Source organism: Stigmatopora nigra, chromosome 5, assembly GCF_051989575.1.
Source record: "Stigmatopora nigra isolate UIUO_SnigA chromosome 5, RoL_Snig_1.1, whole genome shotgun sequence".
NCBI lineage: Eukaryota > Metazoa > Chordata > Actinopteri > Syngnathiformes > Syngnathidae > Stigmatopora > Stigmatopora nigra.
Window position 1 is genome coordinate 8,948,810 of NC_135512.1, and position 15,923 is coordinate 8,964,732.

General features: G+C 36.4%; 1 protein-coding gene across 2 annotated transcripts in view; it reads left to right on the forward strand.

Moving 5' to 3' along the window:
* negr1 (neuronal growth regulator 1) overlaps positions 1–8,198 on the forward strand; it is a 70,004-nt gene extending 61,806 nt beyond the window's left edge. For both annotated transcript variants that reach the window (XM_077716460.1, XM_077716461.1), the window contains one exon: positions 1,366–8,198. In XM_077716460.1, coding sequence (XP_077572586.1) covers positions 1,366–1,466 — 101 coding nt within the window. In that variant the 3' untranslated portion in view covers positions 1,467–8,198. The remainder of the gene's footprint in view (positions 1–1,365) is intronic.
* Positions 8,199–15,923: the final 7,725 nt, after the last annotated feature.

Below are 15,923 nucleotides of genomic sequence, written 5' to 3' on the forward strand. Positions count from 1 at the left end.
TTGAGAAAGCTCTGATTTAAAAGTGCATGAAGGCTTTTCAATTTCAGGCTCACCTAAATCAACCTCATTACTGCCTCAACGTAATGTTAGTTTATGCCATGTACTCACGGGATATTGCTGTCAACAATTGGGCGTACGGGTAAAAGTGGGCAGTGTGCATGTTCATTACATGAGACAATAATAATGTGGGTTTGATGCAGGCAGAAAATGAGACCATCCCTCCTTGGTGAATCCACATGGCTGTCATTTTATTTACCGTCGAGTATCACCCCTGCATAAAGGACCAGATAGTATTATTTCCCGAATGGCTGTCAGTCTCTGCCTTTGAGAGTTTTACATACAGTATGTCCATGCTATACAAGATATGCTCTCTCCATTCCCTAACCATGTGCAAGCATCACAGTCGTTCATAATAGACGTAATTGATTGCTCAGTCTGTTTCATTGCAGGCATTTGCACGTTTCCAAGTACTAAACATTTGGTTTGTACTGAGCTTTAAGCTGTGTCCCGTCGTCTCACAAAATGAGACGGATTTGTGACTCCGAATCGCACAGGAATGATTATAGACTTACTAACTTCGCCACCACGTTGCCCAAGGACATCGACTATGCCCCGTTGGCCAATAACGCGACAGTCTATCCTTTTTTTTGATGATTTTAGCTTAATTCATGTAGATGTATTTATGGCGTCATTTCATTGCATCCAGTTAAAAAAAATCTCTGTAAATACATTTTTTTTGTAATAACAGAAATCAACTTTGCATGTGTATGGATTTATACAAACTTGTACATAGTGAAATCTTTGCTCTTTGACTGTGTAAGTTGCGTAAAAAAAAGGCGCTCAGTACATTTGTTTCATGCGTCTGTTCCGCTTGAGAACACTGTCAACAGTTGAGAGGCTTATATTGTTAATACCTTAGAAATCTACTTGATCCACAATGATCTGCTGAATTTCAGGCAGCGTAACGATATCGCTTCCACGGACCATGTCAACAATTAAGCTCCCTCATGGTCAAATCATGGACAAGAACATGGTCAATCAAAGTACCTCTGATGTCATCAAATATGACTTATCTTTCTCAACTGACCTCTTTGAACATTTTCCACACAAGCTCACCCTCTCTATTCATTGTGGTGCCTCACAAGCCAGTACTCTCTGAAATGGCTTATGTAGTATGTTCCATCTCAGTCTTCGCCTTAAGTGTGACAAATTTTGAGTTGTGTTCAACCAGTAACACCAATTTTGTAGTAGTTTTCACATTTTGAAGTTGAATATTGCATGAAGAAAAACCTGAATTGACCTTGACAGTTAATGTAGATGAATTGAACACACTAGAACTGATCCTATCTTCTTTTCTGCCCACAGCTCCCAACACTGCGCCCTATGGGAGCACAGGAAGCGCACATGTCCCGCTGGCCTGCCGGTACCTGGTCCTGGCTCTGACCACTTTGATGGCGGCGTACTAGCAACAGAACGGGGAGTAAAGTGACTGTCGAGAGCATTTACAAGTCTTTGGTAACCTCGCCTCTGACTGGATTCCAATCGGGTGCAATGTGTTGCAAGGCAAACAGGGGGAAATAATCTTTATTTTTATGTTTCGTTTGTTTTTTCATTGTGAAGTTCATGTAAATACAGTTGGTTGGGGTTTTTTGTAAGCATTTTTTTATTTCTGATGTTTAAATTAGCCCCGTCCCTTCCCTGGCGTCCTGTCGTATCAAACGCCTAGCTTCTCTCACTTGACATTTGCATTTTTACCTCACTCGTGACTATAAAGAAACAACTGTGCCAATGCTATCAGTAAACCTGATTACCATAACAATGTTCTTCGGAATCTATTGCGGAAAACTGAATGAAGAAGAAAAAAAATACTTTTAATATAATGAAAACAGTAGTCACCTCATTCTAGTTCATTTTTGAATACCAGTTTAACATCTTGAGTCAGGTAGTCAAAGTAGAAAAGTCATCTGTAACATATCTTTTACTTAACAGGCTAGTTTTTGGGAGGGTTGGTAGGGGACTTCAATCAAATGACTGTACAGATGCCTGAAGGAACGATCACCTTGCTTCCCCTCGCATTAACGTATAAATTCTTGTCACCAGTCTCTATTGTTTCAGTCCTGAGCAAAAGCCAAGTTTTTGCTTGCATCGTAAAAAGTTGGCGGTTTGTTGTATGTATTTGAATTCGTTGCCGATTCTGCTTGATCAGAGACTGCCAGGAAGTCGGGAAAATGCCATTTAAAATATAAGAACTAAGACCTCAAAACCCTTTGTGCTGACTCTAATGAAAAAAAAAATCAAGAAGGTTTGCGTGTATGATAGAGAGATCATTCGGTAAAAGAAGACCTTTGAAACACGTAATGATACATAGTGTATATAGAGAGAGGGAGTATATGCCGCCACAGAGTACACATTGCCTTGCAGAGCCAGTCTTTTGAAATGGCAATTTCTACAATGTGTAAAAAAGAAATTGAGGCTAACACATATATTACAAACGTGTTAGAGGACACTGGTGTAGTCGTGAGACACAAATCTCCTCATTATGTGCAGTAATTTAAAAAAAAAAGTCTTTTTCCTCTATTAACTAGTCGAAACTTTGATTACAAATTTGCCAGGTCTCTGTAATGCAGCCTTAATACTAACCATGTCATTACCACGTTTTTCAGATATGAACAGAAACATGTCAGATAATGCTCAATGTACAAGTGATTCTTCAAAAAGGTATGCATCCTCTCACTTTTCAACCCAAATATTCACCATGCTCGCAGCTTGAAACGGCATAGCAACCTAAGCTTGCTTGAATCATCTGTTGAGTAAGTGAACATCTATTTGAAGTCATGCATTCTATTTTTTTGTTCCAGTGATCCTGGTGACATCCAACATGCAGTATATGGTATATATACCAATCATTATCCAGTATTGATTAGGCTACAGTGTAAAAAGATACTTTAATGCCTTAATAGTAACCTACTCACTGAAGGACATTTAGCCGAGCCACTAAATGTTTTTCCACACACTTTGTCATTGATAGATCCATCCAAATAGACAAAGTTATACAATTGGGCACAAATTGTTCATGTTAAAATGGCAGTATTTTCACATGAACATGCAAAAAAGTTCTAGCGAAATAGCCATGGCAGTTAAAAGACTTTAAAGCACAAACACTGTTACTGCTTCGACGTTTGGTTTTGTGGTGATTTCATTATATTGTTAGCTTGTTTACTAAATAAAAAAAATAGAATAAAAATGTAAAATAACAAAAAGAAAAAATCTGCACCATATGATCTCGTTTAAATGTTAAGCTACAATGAGTGAGGAGTATATTTATTCACTTCCTTTATAAACACAGTGTATAAAAGTACATTTAAAACAACTGGTTATGTGATGCTTATTTGATTTTAATAGGCACAATGTGGCATTGATTGAGTTTTCATGACTGACTTATTGAGTAAACGAACAAATGTTTGCAATCGATTGACCTCCTTTTTGAAACAGCGAGGAGAAGCACCAATATCACTGTATTGTAGACCAGACTCAGTGTGTGTATATGTGGAGAAACAAAAAAAAAAACTTTACACTTGTATCTTTAGCGCCAGTGCGCGTAGGCTTAGTTTTCAAACAACTGAGTGTTAGATGTGCCAACAGTGTGCTTGTGATGCATGTCGACATGAAACGTCACATTTTTATGTTTTAGTTATCATCATTTTGGGATCAGATTCGCCGATTGCTCATCCTACAGGTTTTGGTAGCGGGATGGGTGGCAGACAGTCATTTTCTTTGCAGTAACCATCTAAAAGTGTAGTGGTGCCCTGAAATACAAGATGTTGCTGAGGGTTTATTTGTTTTGTTTTAATATGATCTAAAATTTTAGCATCAATTGTGGAGGGTCAGTAGTTTGAGAAAGTGATTGCCTTACGTAGTTGAAAAAATAACTACCAAAAAGCCAAAAGATTACTTGACAACATGTAGGGAGAGCCAATTCTTTCAAAGAAATGATACTACTAAGAATTCTATTCAAGCCATTCCCAATAGAAATATATTTATATAAAACGTGAATTTCATCTTACAGTGATTTAAGAGTGGTAATAACAATCACTTTGATAATGGATTATTTTTATGTCAAGTCCACTGAGCACACAAATTTAAAAAACACGTTAGTGAAGATGTTATTTTATTGGATTATGTTGTTATGTTATGGTTTTATTGAAGGCTATTTTATTAGAAAAATGTGTTACAAACACTTGTTTGATTTCCTGTAGGATTTCCTTTTATTTAATTGGAGAATGATGATTCGAAGATATCAGTGTTTTGTGTTATGGACCATTTACACTCGTATCTCAAGGCGCCACTAATTACATCAAATGTGCTGGATTTCTGAAACAGAAATGGTCTTTAAAAACACCTCCTTTTTATGAATTTAATCTTATTGTTTTTGCACTCAAAACCATGTGTTCATAAATACTCAGTCATAGGGTTTCGTTAATTTGAAGATGCTGAGTCAAGTTTTTACAGTCATATGGTTTAGTTTGTTTGAAGCTGCTGAGTCAAGTTTTCTTTTTTTCATGTTATATCATGCATATTTGTTGCCCCTCCTCTGTGCCCTCGAATACATCGTGCAGATACTCGCTGAGCCCAGATGGCCAGCTGCCACAGCGTGCACGGCATTTCGGATTATCCCGCTTTTGCGCCTGCCGTCATTATTGACTGTGCCGTTGCTCGCTAAATCTGCTGGCATATTTACAAACATAAAACACGGTTCATTTCATCCCAGAATGCATTGACGGGTGGCTCAGATTGTATTTTGTTTGCCCAAACTAGAATCACATGACGCTCAAGTCCCCTTGTGCCCCAGTCGGCTGTTTCGTGATGATCTCCATTCCAAATTAAAATGTTGATTTACAAGCTGAAAGCTCACTGCCTCGCCCTCCTACCGACATCAAAAATCACCTCATTTAAATAAAGTCCTGCATGTCGAGCAACCCGATGCTTGAAGTCTCAAATGACCCATTTCCATGTATCGGGATACAACTGATGCATTCAAATACATACCAATTCTTCAGTCCTGGTAGCCCTCAAGTACTGTACTGAATGTGCCTTCCAAGTATTTTGTCAAACAAAACAATGACAAAAGTAGACACATCATTTAAATCTTGTTTACGTAACCAATATGTTTTAGTATAGTACATTTTAACCAGGCTTTCACTGAGGTGTGCGTTAGAAAGACACCAGAGAATTTTGTCATAAATGATTTATTGTTCTTCAGAATGTGGTTAATCAAATGAAATGGATGGCAGAATGAAATGTGCTTCTTGGATGCAATTAGCAGAAGCGCTCTTGATTAAGGCTCAGGAAGTTTTGTCAAAAGAAGTCGGAAATTCATTAAAGTGCACTGTGCTGATGTATACCTTAAAAATGGTCTACAAGAATCAGAAGATGCATCATTCGACATGGTATTAGGGCCAAAGAAAGAGTAAAATAATGCCATATTATGAGATTAAAGTAGTAATATAATGGGAAAAAAAGATATTAGAGAAGAATAATCAAAACATTACAAAAAAAGTTGTAATATTATGATATTAAAGTCGTTATATTACATATGTAGTGTAGCTAATGTACTAAATTAGCTGCTAGGCACTTTTCTGAACCACCGCCGAAATGAACAAATAAATTGCAAGCCACAGCAAAGTATTAGTAGTTTAAATCAAGTTACATAATATTTCGTCTTTTAATTCGTAATAGTACAGAATGTTACAACTTAAAACATGTGATATGACATGTTTTAATACATTCTACTTTAATCTTGTAATGTTATAATGTACGACTTTTTTGTAATATTACGATTTCAACCTTGCGATAATATGACGTTATTCTTATTGTCCCATTTTTTTCTTTTATTGTATAATCCGAATGAATCATCATGGTATCATCAGTCAACCGTCTATTTTTCCCATCCAGATTTTAATTTCCCATTCCATTGTAACAATTGCTGAGACCTTTCTGCGTACCAATCAATGTTTAGCATTGTGCCTAGCCCCGCCCTCTGCTATACTGTCACGTTATGCTGTGCAGTAAAGTGGGTGGTTGTGATTTATTGATTCTTTAAATGAAAAAAATGAGCAAATTCGAGTATATCATACGAATGCTACTAGTTAAAGGACACTTGTAGTCACTTGCACTGATAAGGGCCAGACTTATTTGCGCACGTAATAAGTAATAAAATTGCACTTTTACTCAATTGGATTTCATTTCAATCATGTTGATGTGACTCCAAATCCCAAGCACTGCATTGCATGATTTCACTGTAAAATATGCAGGCGTCAACTTCTTCATTTTACACTCCTTTTCATGTGCAACCGTCAAAGAGATTTTAAAGGCACCTTTTTTCCATGTTGAAGTTGATTTTCACACTGTACCTGGCACTTCCCTTTAGTGCAGCTGCAAAAATAAACAAAAATAAAATAAAAAAATGGCCGGGGGGGGCAGTCTAGTTCAACAATTAGCAACAGTATGAAAAGTGTAAAAACCGGAAGGTAGCAAGTATCACGTCAAGAAGCGACGAAAGATCACACGCAATTAGACATATCACGACTTACTAAATGAGTGTTAAGGTCACACAAGAAATCTTCAAAAAAGTGTTTTTTAACCTGTAACATTCAAATAAGAAATTCATGCCATTTTTTTCAGAAGTATACCAAGTTATAGAAAAAATATATGTAATTGTTTGTGCAACCTATTTGTGGAACTTGACCTCATCATAATGCAAGTCTAAAATCGTAATATTATAACCTCATTCTTATATAATGAACACATTTTACCTGTTTTCTCAATTTATTTTTCAGTGTGGCCCTAACGCTTCTTTTTTTGCTTTAAAATGAAATCCATATTCAATATATCTAATACAGTGATTTGACGCACCTCTGCACTTCATTTCAATATCTGTTGTCCGGTAGGCAAATTATGGCAGTGTTGGTGTTTGTTTTTATAATTATTATAATTTTATTTTATTGGATGGGGGGCAGATGTGATGTTAACGAAAGCCCCCTCTACACCATTGAAACTTTAATTTGAAGAAGATGATGTTGCATTCTGCCACTTTCCTCTCTGCAGCAGTCACATTGCACCTTCATGAGTGGAATACTGAGTTGTGAGCAGCAAAAGAACACAAACACACTCGCATTCACTTGGTGCACTTGTTTGTCACATAGCACTGGAGTAAGTCCTTCAGTCAAATGAATGGGGAACACAAAATGTACCACAGCCCAGAAAAAAAATTGCAAAGTAGAAGAATATTTTCTATGCCTCTGCAACAACTACCATTCCTGACGTTTATTTTCAAGTGGGGCCTCTTTACTTTGCCAGACGAGGAGAATACGTTGCCATCTGTGAATGCAAGAATAAAGGGAAATGAGTGACAGTCAATGTAATGCTGTTGTGTGCACTATTGGGTTTGTTTTCAATACTCGCAATGGCAACACACGTCACTTCTTTGTAGCAACAACTCACTTTGTTCAAAGCGGGGGTGGAGAACCTGATTCTGAACACGGCCCATGAGAGATTTTCATCCAGCCTGCAGTGCAATCCAAAACACAAATACAACTTCAGATAAACTAGTTATGAAAGACCGTACCAATGTAACACAAAAATACTCTTAAAACTGGCTATTAAAATCGTTGTTACATTGAGGATGGCTTTGAAAAGGCATTGTTGAGAAAAAGGTCCTTCACACCCTCCTGTTTTGATTATTTTTCTCTTTTAAAAAAGTACATTTTGGAGAGTTTAGTTTTAAAAAAAATGTGAACTTTGTTTTCAGAGAGCACCATATGATCACCTCTCCTTTTTGTTGAAAATATTATGGTATAACTAAAGGTATGGTGTAAGGAGAATGCAAATGTTTACTCAAATGTGTTTGATGGTCCTCTAGGTTCCGGTTGTACATTTATAGGTTCTAAATTACTGGAATGATATCCATAAGTGGCAGTGATATAACTATACCTATATAAATATAAATATATATACATATACATATATTTAAATATAAATTTATATTGATATCTGTCCCAATATGAGAAAATCTATGTACTTTAATTGATTTAAAGCTTACATTGTGTACAGTATAGCACGTATGCAAGTCCATTTTCATCATGTTTGATGTAATTTTGTAGCAGTGGTTTGATACTAATAAATGGCAGTCGATGATGGAATTGTAAATGATGGGAGTTTTGCTTTATGCCTGTGCATGTGCACATTTGTGCTCCATTTTAAGTGGATCATTTGTTGTTGTTGTTCTATTATAGCCACAAAAGAGTACATTATGTTTTATTTAATCTCAATGTATGTCTCTTTTGGTAATTGAGTTATCCTAAGCAGATACAAAATAGAAGAATTACTTAGTTGTTAATTTCACATGCGATGGAATTCAGGAAATCTAGACTTTTTGCATAAAAATATTAAAGACAACTTGTATATTGTACCTATTAAAATGGCAGGGAATAGACCAGACTGACATTTTCAATGTGCAACATCCCCGGCAAATCAATTTGGTATTCTATTCTGCGGTTTGATTTTAAAAACTATGCTGTAGAGGTGAGACTAACAAGCACAGAATGAATGTGAAAGAACCGAAGTAAGGGTGTGACATAAATTAAATGCGACTCACGCTGTCCGTTGTTGTTGTCCACCTGTAGCTCTCAAACAATCATGGCATGTAAGTTACGATAGCTGCTGTTTTTAAGGTAGAAAACTAAGAATGCATGGCGTGCTGGGTACAGCACTTGTTTTGGAAAAAAGAAACATTAAAAGTCCATTGACTCTTTGTTTGAACAAGACTTTAAGGTTATAGGGGCAATTAAGGGACCAAAAGAAAGTACCATCAAGTCCTTTACAGGAATTATTACATTGTATATATAGGAAACAAGATGAGAACACCCAAGATTTCACATTGTCACTTTCATATACAACAGTTGGACCTTAAACAACTATTTAATGCAATTTTTTTTAATTCATAATTTTAAATTGTTTAAATGTATGTTCATGTGCATGTGTTTGTTCGCTCTGTCTTTTGCCGAACGTTAGCTTTCTCCTTACATTTATGCACCTGCACGAATATAACATTTTGTTCATGCTTTTCATTCATTTTAATACTTCAATATATCATTTTCTTTCATTTAATGTGTTTTTCCCATCTTTTATACACAATGTTGAACACGTTGAGGATTTTTGCAGGGTTTCTTTAGTAGTTTTATTGAGGTCCATAGAACAAATTAGAGAATTTACATATTGATACTGAAATCCAAGTTACTAAACAAATTCTGGAACCAATTAATTTCGTAAGTAGAGGTACCACAGTGTACTCTATCACAATATCCAATGTGTTTGTAAAGTTCCATTACCAAGAGTGGTTTTATTATCATTTCCTAGTTTTAACAGTAGATTGGTTTTAAGGCGTTGTCATTTGGATGTGCAGGAAAATTGTTCAATCAGCTTCAATACAATCCCCGGGGTAGCGCATGAGGAGATCCAAGTCCACCGGGAGAATAGTTGAATCGAAGCTGCTAATTGCCCACTTACATCTGGCCCCACCCACTGACTCTTTACTTCTTGGCATCCCACTATATTGAGTGTTATGAAGTCAGGGTGAAGACCGTAGCACACGTTAAGTGCTTCAATAATTAAAGCACATGGATTGTCAAGATAACACAGCTGGCTCCTTCCATCCCAACGATTCCAACAGCAGGTTCCACCACTTCACTTAAATGAGTCTTGGTGTCTTTTTTTTCCCCTTTCTTTTAATGGCTATGTCACCGGCAGTTGTGGCAGAGGTACAGAGAAAATGTGGGTGCTTTGGAAGAGATGCAAATGAGGTGAGGAAGACTTTTAATCTTTAACGTCTGACTCGCTCCAAAAAGTGACAGCGCAGGGAAGCAGATAGCAAGGGGTCTTTTTTACTCTCACTAATGAGTCTCTGCTCTTAAGCAGCAATTAAGATCGGCCAATGTTGGACATTCATTTGGCAGATTTAGTATTGTCACTGTTGAATGAAAACAGTCTTTGTCACATTAGGGGGATTTATTTTGAGAAACAATGAATAACAGTTTTAATGAAATCTGTTTCATTTTGGGAAAATCACTTACAAATGTAGCTGCAGAATTTAAAAGCTGTATTTTCAAAGCCAAAGTGTGACTTTGTCTGTTAACCATATATCTGTACCTGGCCAGATTATAAATCTTTCAAATACATTCATAACAGTAAAAATGAATGGGGTTCCTCAAACATCAACTACGTATGTAAAATGGATTGTGTTTGTAAGCATTGGTTTAATGTCAGCATGCTGAAAGAACATTCATCATTTGCTGCTTGTCTACCATATTGTACTATAAGATTCATGTGGCTGTCATCCAAAAAGTCAAGAACCTCTTGACATTTTTAAATGGTGAACTTCAAATGATTATTTTTTTTGTACTTTAGATGTTATAGTCTAGTTCAAGGTGGCCAAGTCCGGTCCTTGAGAGCTCTTATCCAGTCTGTTTTCCATATTTCACTCTTCTAGTACACCTGAATCAAATGATCAACTCATCAGCAAGCTGTCCAGAATCTTGATACTAATCCAGATTATTTGATTCAGGTGTGTTAGAGGAGGGAGACATGGAAAATAGACTGGATCGGGGCTTTTGAGGACCGGATTTGGCCACCCCTGGTCTAGTTTACTATCAGTTATTTGACATGACAATTTTTCAAAATGATTCCTCACCAATGACAATTGAATTGAAAGTTACAATTGCTCCAATATTCTCATCAAATTCAATTATACACATTTTTCTTTCATGAAGCATTTTTTTATTATTATTATTGCAAATATTATGAGTTTTAGATATAGATCAAACCCTAATATTTGTAGAATGAAAACATACTACCATCCCTCATAGTGATTACAGCATGTTATATTTTAAATGAATGAATATACCAAGAATTATGGGCTTTCATTTATCATTCACATGCAGAAAGGTGCCTTGACAAAACACTCAGTTTGCATGCACATCATAAGCGTGCCTGTATTTGGCGCTGATTGCTATGCGACTATACAGGAAGTGTTTTTCCAGTCTAGTGCATTTCCTATCTTTCTAGACACAAAGTAGGCTGTAGCTCGGCAATCCGTATGTATTTGTCAACATTTCAATGGAAACAGAGAAATGAGCAGCAGCTTTAAAATCAGGGTACAGGTTTATGCATTTCTTGTGTTGCACTGTTCATCACTGAGCTACAGCTTCATGTAGTATGTTTTATTTTTTTAAACTTTCTCATTGTTGGAAATGATGAGTTCACATTTCTGCAATATTCAACCATCTTGACACATTCAAGCAATTGGTGAGCATCCTCAAAACATCCATACTAACATTCACAGACTGTAGCAGAAGCAATAATAATCCTCACTTACAAACTTGTCAAAGAGTAAGATGGGCTTTTAAAATACACAAACATATTTTACACACCCTCACAAGCATGACTCATATGTAAACAAAAAACATCTCAATATTTGCCTATCTTTGATTTCTGCCATTATATCCTTTTTGTGTTCAACTAAAGAAACCTCAAATTAATAATAGACAAAATGAGTCACATTGTCAGTATGTCAGAGTATTTTTGACAATTTTGTCTGGAATGTTTCTAACGGCTGTCTCATCTTAATTAACAAGCACCACCAGAAAGATGATGCAATTGTAGCACATCAAAACTCCTGCATGGATTCGAATGCCTTACATAAGGGCAGTGTAACAAATGAGCATGGATTGGCCTCCCCTCTGTAACCCCATCTGTCACTTACTGCCACTTTTGTGGGGAGCAGAAGCTTTTTGTGAACTCCACACAGCCCGAGAACAAACGAGGCCGCTCAACTTGGTGTCAAAGCAGATTATCAAGAGCTACAAACTCAAAGTAATGAAGCAATGTGCAGCCATTTTGCTATCATCAATACCGCTCTCCATGACAAAAAAACAAGACACACATTAAATGCATTTCATTGGCTGAACAGATGAACTCCCACTAGAAAACAAAACTTAGGTTACCAGTGTGTTGAAGTGAAAATGTGTATTTTTTAGCGGAACCTTGACTTTTTTATTGAATTATGAGATGTTGCTGGGTCAATCTTTCCTGTTTTTAATTGAATTTCAGCTTGGAAGGACCTTCAAATTAGGCACCACATCAGTGAAAAACGGAAAAAACGACGGTCAGTTATTGTTAAATCAACATACAAATTAGGATATGAAACTAATCACAAGGGAAAGTCAGCAAGTAGTAAAAAGCCAATGCAAAAATAATTGCGGAACGTGGTATCCCATCACTAAGCCACGCCCATCACAAAATAATTTAGCGTCGGTGACAATACAAATAACAGCTGAGCTTGACTAGTTTGTAAAGCTACTTGTTGTAAAGATACTTTTCGTAAAGCTACTTGTCGTAAAGCAACGATAACATTCCAAGAAATAAGTTGTAAGGAAAGCGAAGTTTTTGAATGATACATTACAAAAAAACTAAATCTAAATGATGCACATGAAAGCACCATTTAAGATGAACATCTGCTCTACTTTTACCGTTAAGCAATATATTGTATTTTAATTCAAACATGGCGCATCCAAAAAAAATGTTCACCTTTTAATTGCTGAACTTGAAGGATAAGTGGTATGATGGCTTTAATCAGATTGGTATTTATTTTTTGCCTTATATTTTGTTTCCCGCCAGCTAGAAAGACACGAATAAACTGTGATAGTCAGTTAGAATATATCTTTGAAAAAATATCGTTTCAAAAAAGGCAATAAAACGGTGGCAGGCTGTTATTTCCCTCACATGTTTGCAGCACTCTTACGTTCAAAGTGTATTTTTTAGTTGGAAAGTAGAACTAATGGAAATGCAATCAGCAGGAGCGAGGTCAGCAGACACATAATAAATAGACGAAAGATACAAATGATGTTTATTCTCGACAGGCCCGTAGCCTCTTAATGCTTTCTTGCACTCTTCTCCACCGTTACTCGTCTTGATAGAAACTAGCATCCGTATTTCACAGTGCATCATTAGCGTGGAGCACGCCGATTTGGCCTCGCAACCCCGTACCTGTCGACGCACTGTCACGCATCTTCATGGACTGTCGGTGGTCTACCACGGCGTCATTAAAATAGTCTTGGCCCGGCATGCATTGTTAAGTCACAGTTCACGCGGGGCTCAAAATGTCTACCGAATATGTGAAATTTCAGGTTAACTCTAGAAGTTACAATTGTATGCAGAAAGATGCCAATGTTTGGTTGAAAATCAATCAGAAATGATAGTATGACTTTAAATCTTTCATTGAAATAGCTGTTTTAATGATTTTTTTTGTTTCAAAAGTATTTATTTGAGAAGAATTGATTCTCAAAGTGTCTGCTTGAATCTTCTGTTTCTGTGAAGAGGGGTTGGCCGGTAATCAGGCATGGATTTAGGCCACCTCATGCCCAAAATGATCTGGAATCTCCCCCAGCTCTTTGCAACCCTAAACAGAATAAGCTGCATAGAAAATGGATAGATATTTGAAAGTCGGCCAGCTACTTTTTGGAGAGGAAAATCCTATCCCAATGCCCGGGCACACTACTTAGAACTCTGTGTGTTGAGGCTTCTCCTAGTTTTTGGGAATAACCCATTCATATATTCATTGTCTTTCCGGTGTATTTTCATGTGAAAGTTATCCAATCACAGCAGACTAGAAGCACAATACAGGTTGGAATCATACAAAACGATAAGTGAAACTAAATAAATATTTTTTGATTCTATAGGAAATCTGGAGGACCTCGAGAAAATGCAAAAAAAACAGCCAAATTATGTACAATGAAGAGGAAAAAAAGTATAGATAAGTGGCAACTAAGTATAAGTTGTATTTTAGGGAGTGCAATTTTTCATCTGATCAGAAACCAAGAACAAACATACTTTAAAGTAAACAGGCTAAATATGCGGATGATGCAACATTTACAGGATTTTGGATAACTGTAGTCTAACTATAGGCAGTTCTATGTGGATTTATATGAATTTAAACAGTTTAGCTGCGGCAATACATTTTCTAATCTAAGTCAAAAGGAATTTTTAGGGGAAACCCACTATATTTTTGTCCAATTGCTTTTGCAACTTCTTCATTCAAAAAAGTGACTCCTACAATGTACACAAAAATAGTTGGTATTTGCATAAAACAAATTCAATGTGATAAGATATGTTTTTTCTGCAAAAAAAAATGAAGTAATGTGCAAGAATTATAAAGAAAAAGAAAAACTCAAATCACTATAAACTAGACAAAGACCAGAATAGAAAAATAGATTGAAAAAATGTATATACATATAATCAATATCCTCTTAACCGGAGACTGGCTAACATTGAGCAATAATAATCCCCTACAATAGCTTTTTGAAACAGTTATCATAAAATCAAGTTGTCATATCAAGTATTCAGTAAAGTGAGACACAAAGTAACTGTTGACACTGATTAAAACAAAACTGCTATAGATTTCTCACATTGGACATTGATGAATAATCTCTCATAAACACTGACATGTCTTTGTTTTGTTTTTCAGCAAGCTTGCACATTTCAATGTGCCGCAGACACGCTGAGTGCAAAGCTGATCGTTCTGCGGCAGAAGCGTACAGCGTGATATCCTGCTGAGAGAACACAAGTTGTCTCGTCATGAATCCTTCCTCACTGTCATAACAGTAACGCCGCACAAACAAACAACGCATTCGTTTGCATACAATCAAATCTGACGGCACGGGTGAGGCTTGTGAAAACTACAAAAGTACACGGTAAGAATTCACCTGCCACTACGTTCCCGTGAGATATGCGTTGAAATGTCTCCTGGAAAATGTTGAATGTCAGGCACCCTGAAGAAGGCAGGGCTCACTGGGAAATGAAACAATGAAGATTATGACAAAGGTGATCATTCCTTTGGCTGCATGAGCAAAAAAAAAGGCTTTGAAGAAAACGGGTCTCTGTCTACAAAGACATACTTTTCCGTCCATTATGAAAGAGAAATCCATTAGGAGAGATTCTGTTCATTTGTAGCCCCAGCTTTCCTTTATACACGACAGGTGGTATAGCTGCGTTAATGGCAGCGCATGATAAAAGCTCAAATCAATCATTGAACAAAGCTTCTGGTTTCTACCGTGTTCTGAAAGCACACCATAACCCACATTGAAGCAAGAGCGTGGTTGGTTATCTTCAGTTAGAATTGAAGCCTTGATCAAGGTAGAGCGGGTAAAGAACAGTTTGAAATCCTAGTCAGTACCAATTAATGTTGTGTTCAGGTTCACGCCATTCTCCATCAATAGTTGGTCAAGACTACAATGCTCTGCTTTTTAGAGACCAAGTCCAAGTCAAGTCTAGTATATATTGGGGACTAAAGTACAGACCAAGACCTTAAATTCAATATTCAAACCGTTAAGTTAACAGTTTAATTGCAATTTTCTCTGTAAAATTGACTCATTTGAATATTTACTGTCAAATACTGACAAACAATGCACACCTTGTAAAAATAGGCAAATCTAAATTGTTTAAAATGAACTGAAAAATTATTATTGCTGCCAGTGCAACTTTTTCACTTCACCATAGTTTGTCACTATCCTTGGAAATCTTGAAATATAAGGATTCAAGTATTTTGCGACCTAAACTGTCCAATCAAAACACCAGTTTTGGTATTGTGGACTTTGATACGCATAAATCTAATCTTTGGATTATTTTGGCAAGTACTTTGAATTGATATCACATTATTTGATATCAGTACTGAAAACTAGTCATCAGTGTTGATAGTGTTGATCTGAAATTGATTCTAAGCCAATCAGAGACAGCACATTAAACAATGTGTAACACAGATGGTGGAAAAATTTAAACTGTTATATTTTGATCTGCTTTCTCTATTTTTATATCCT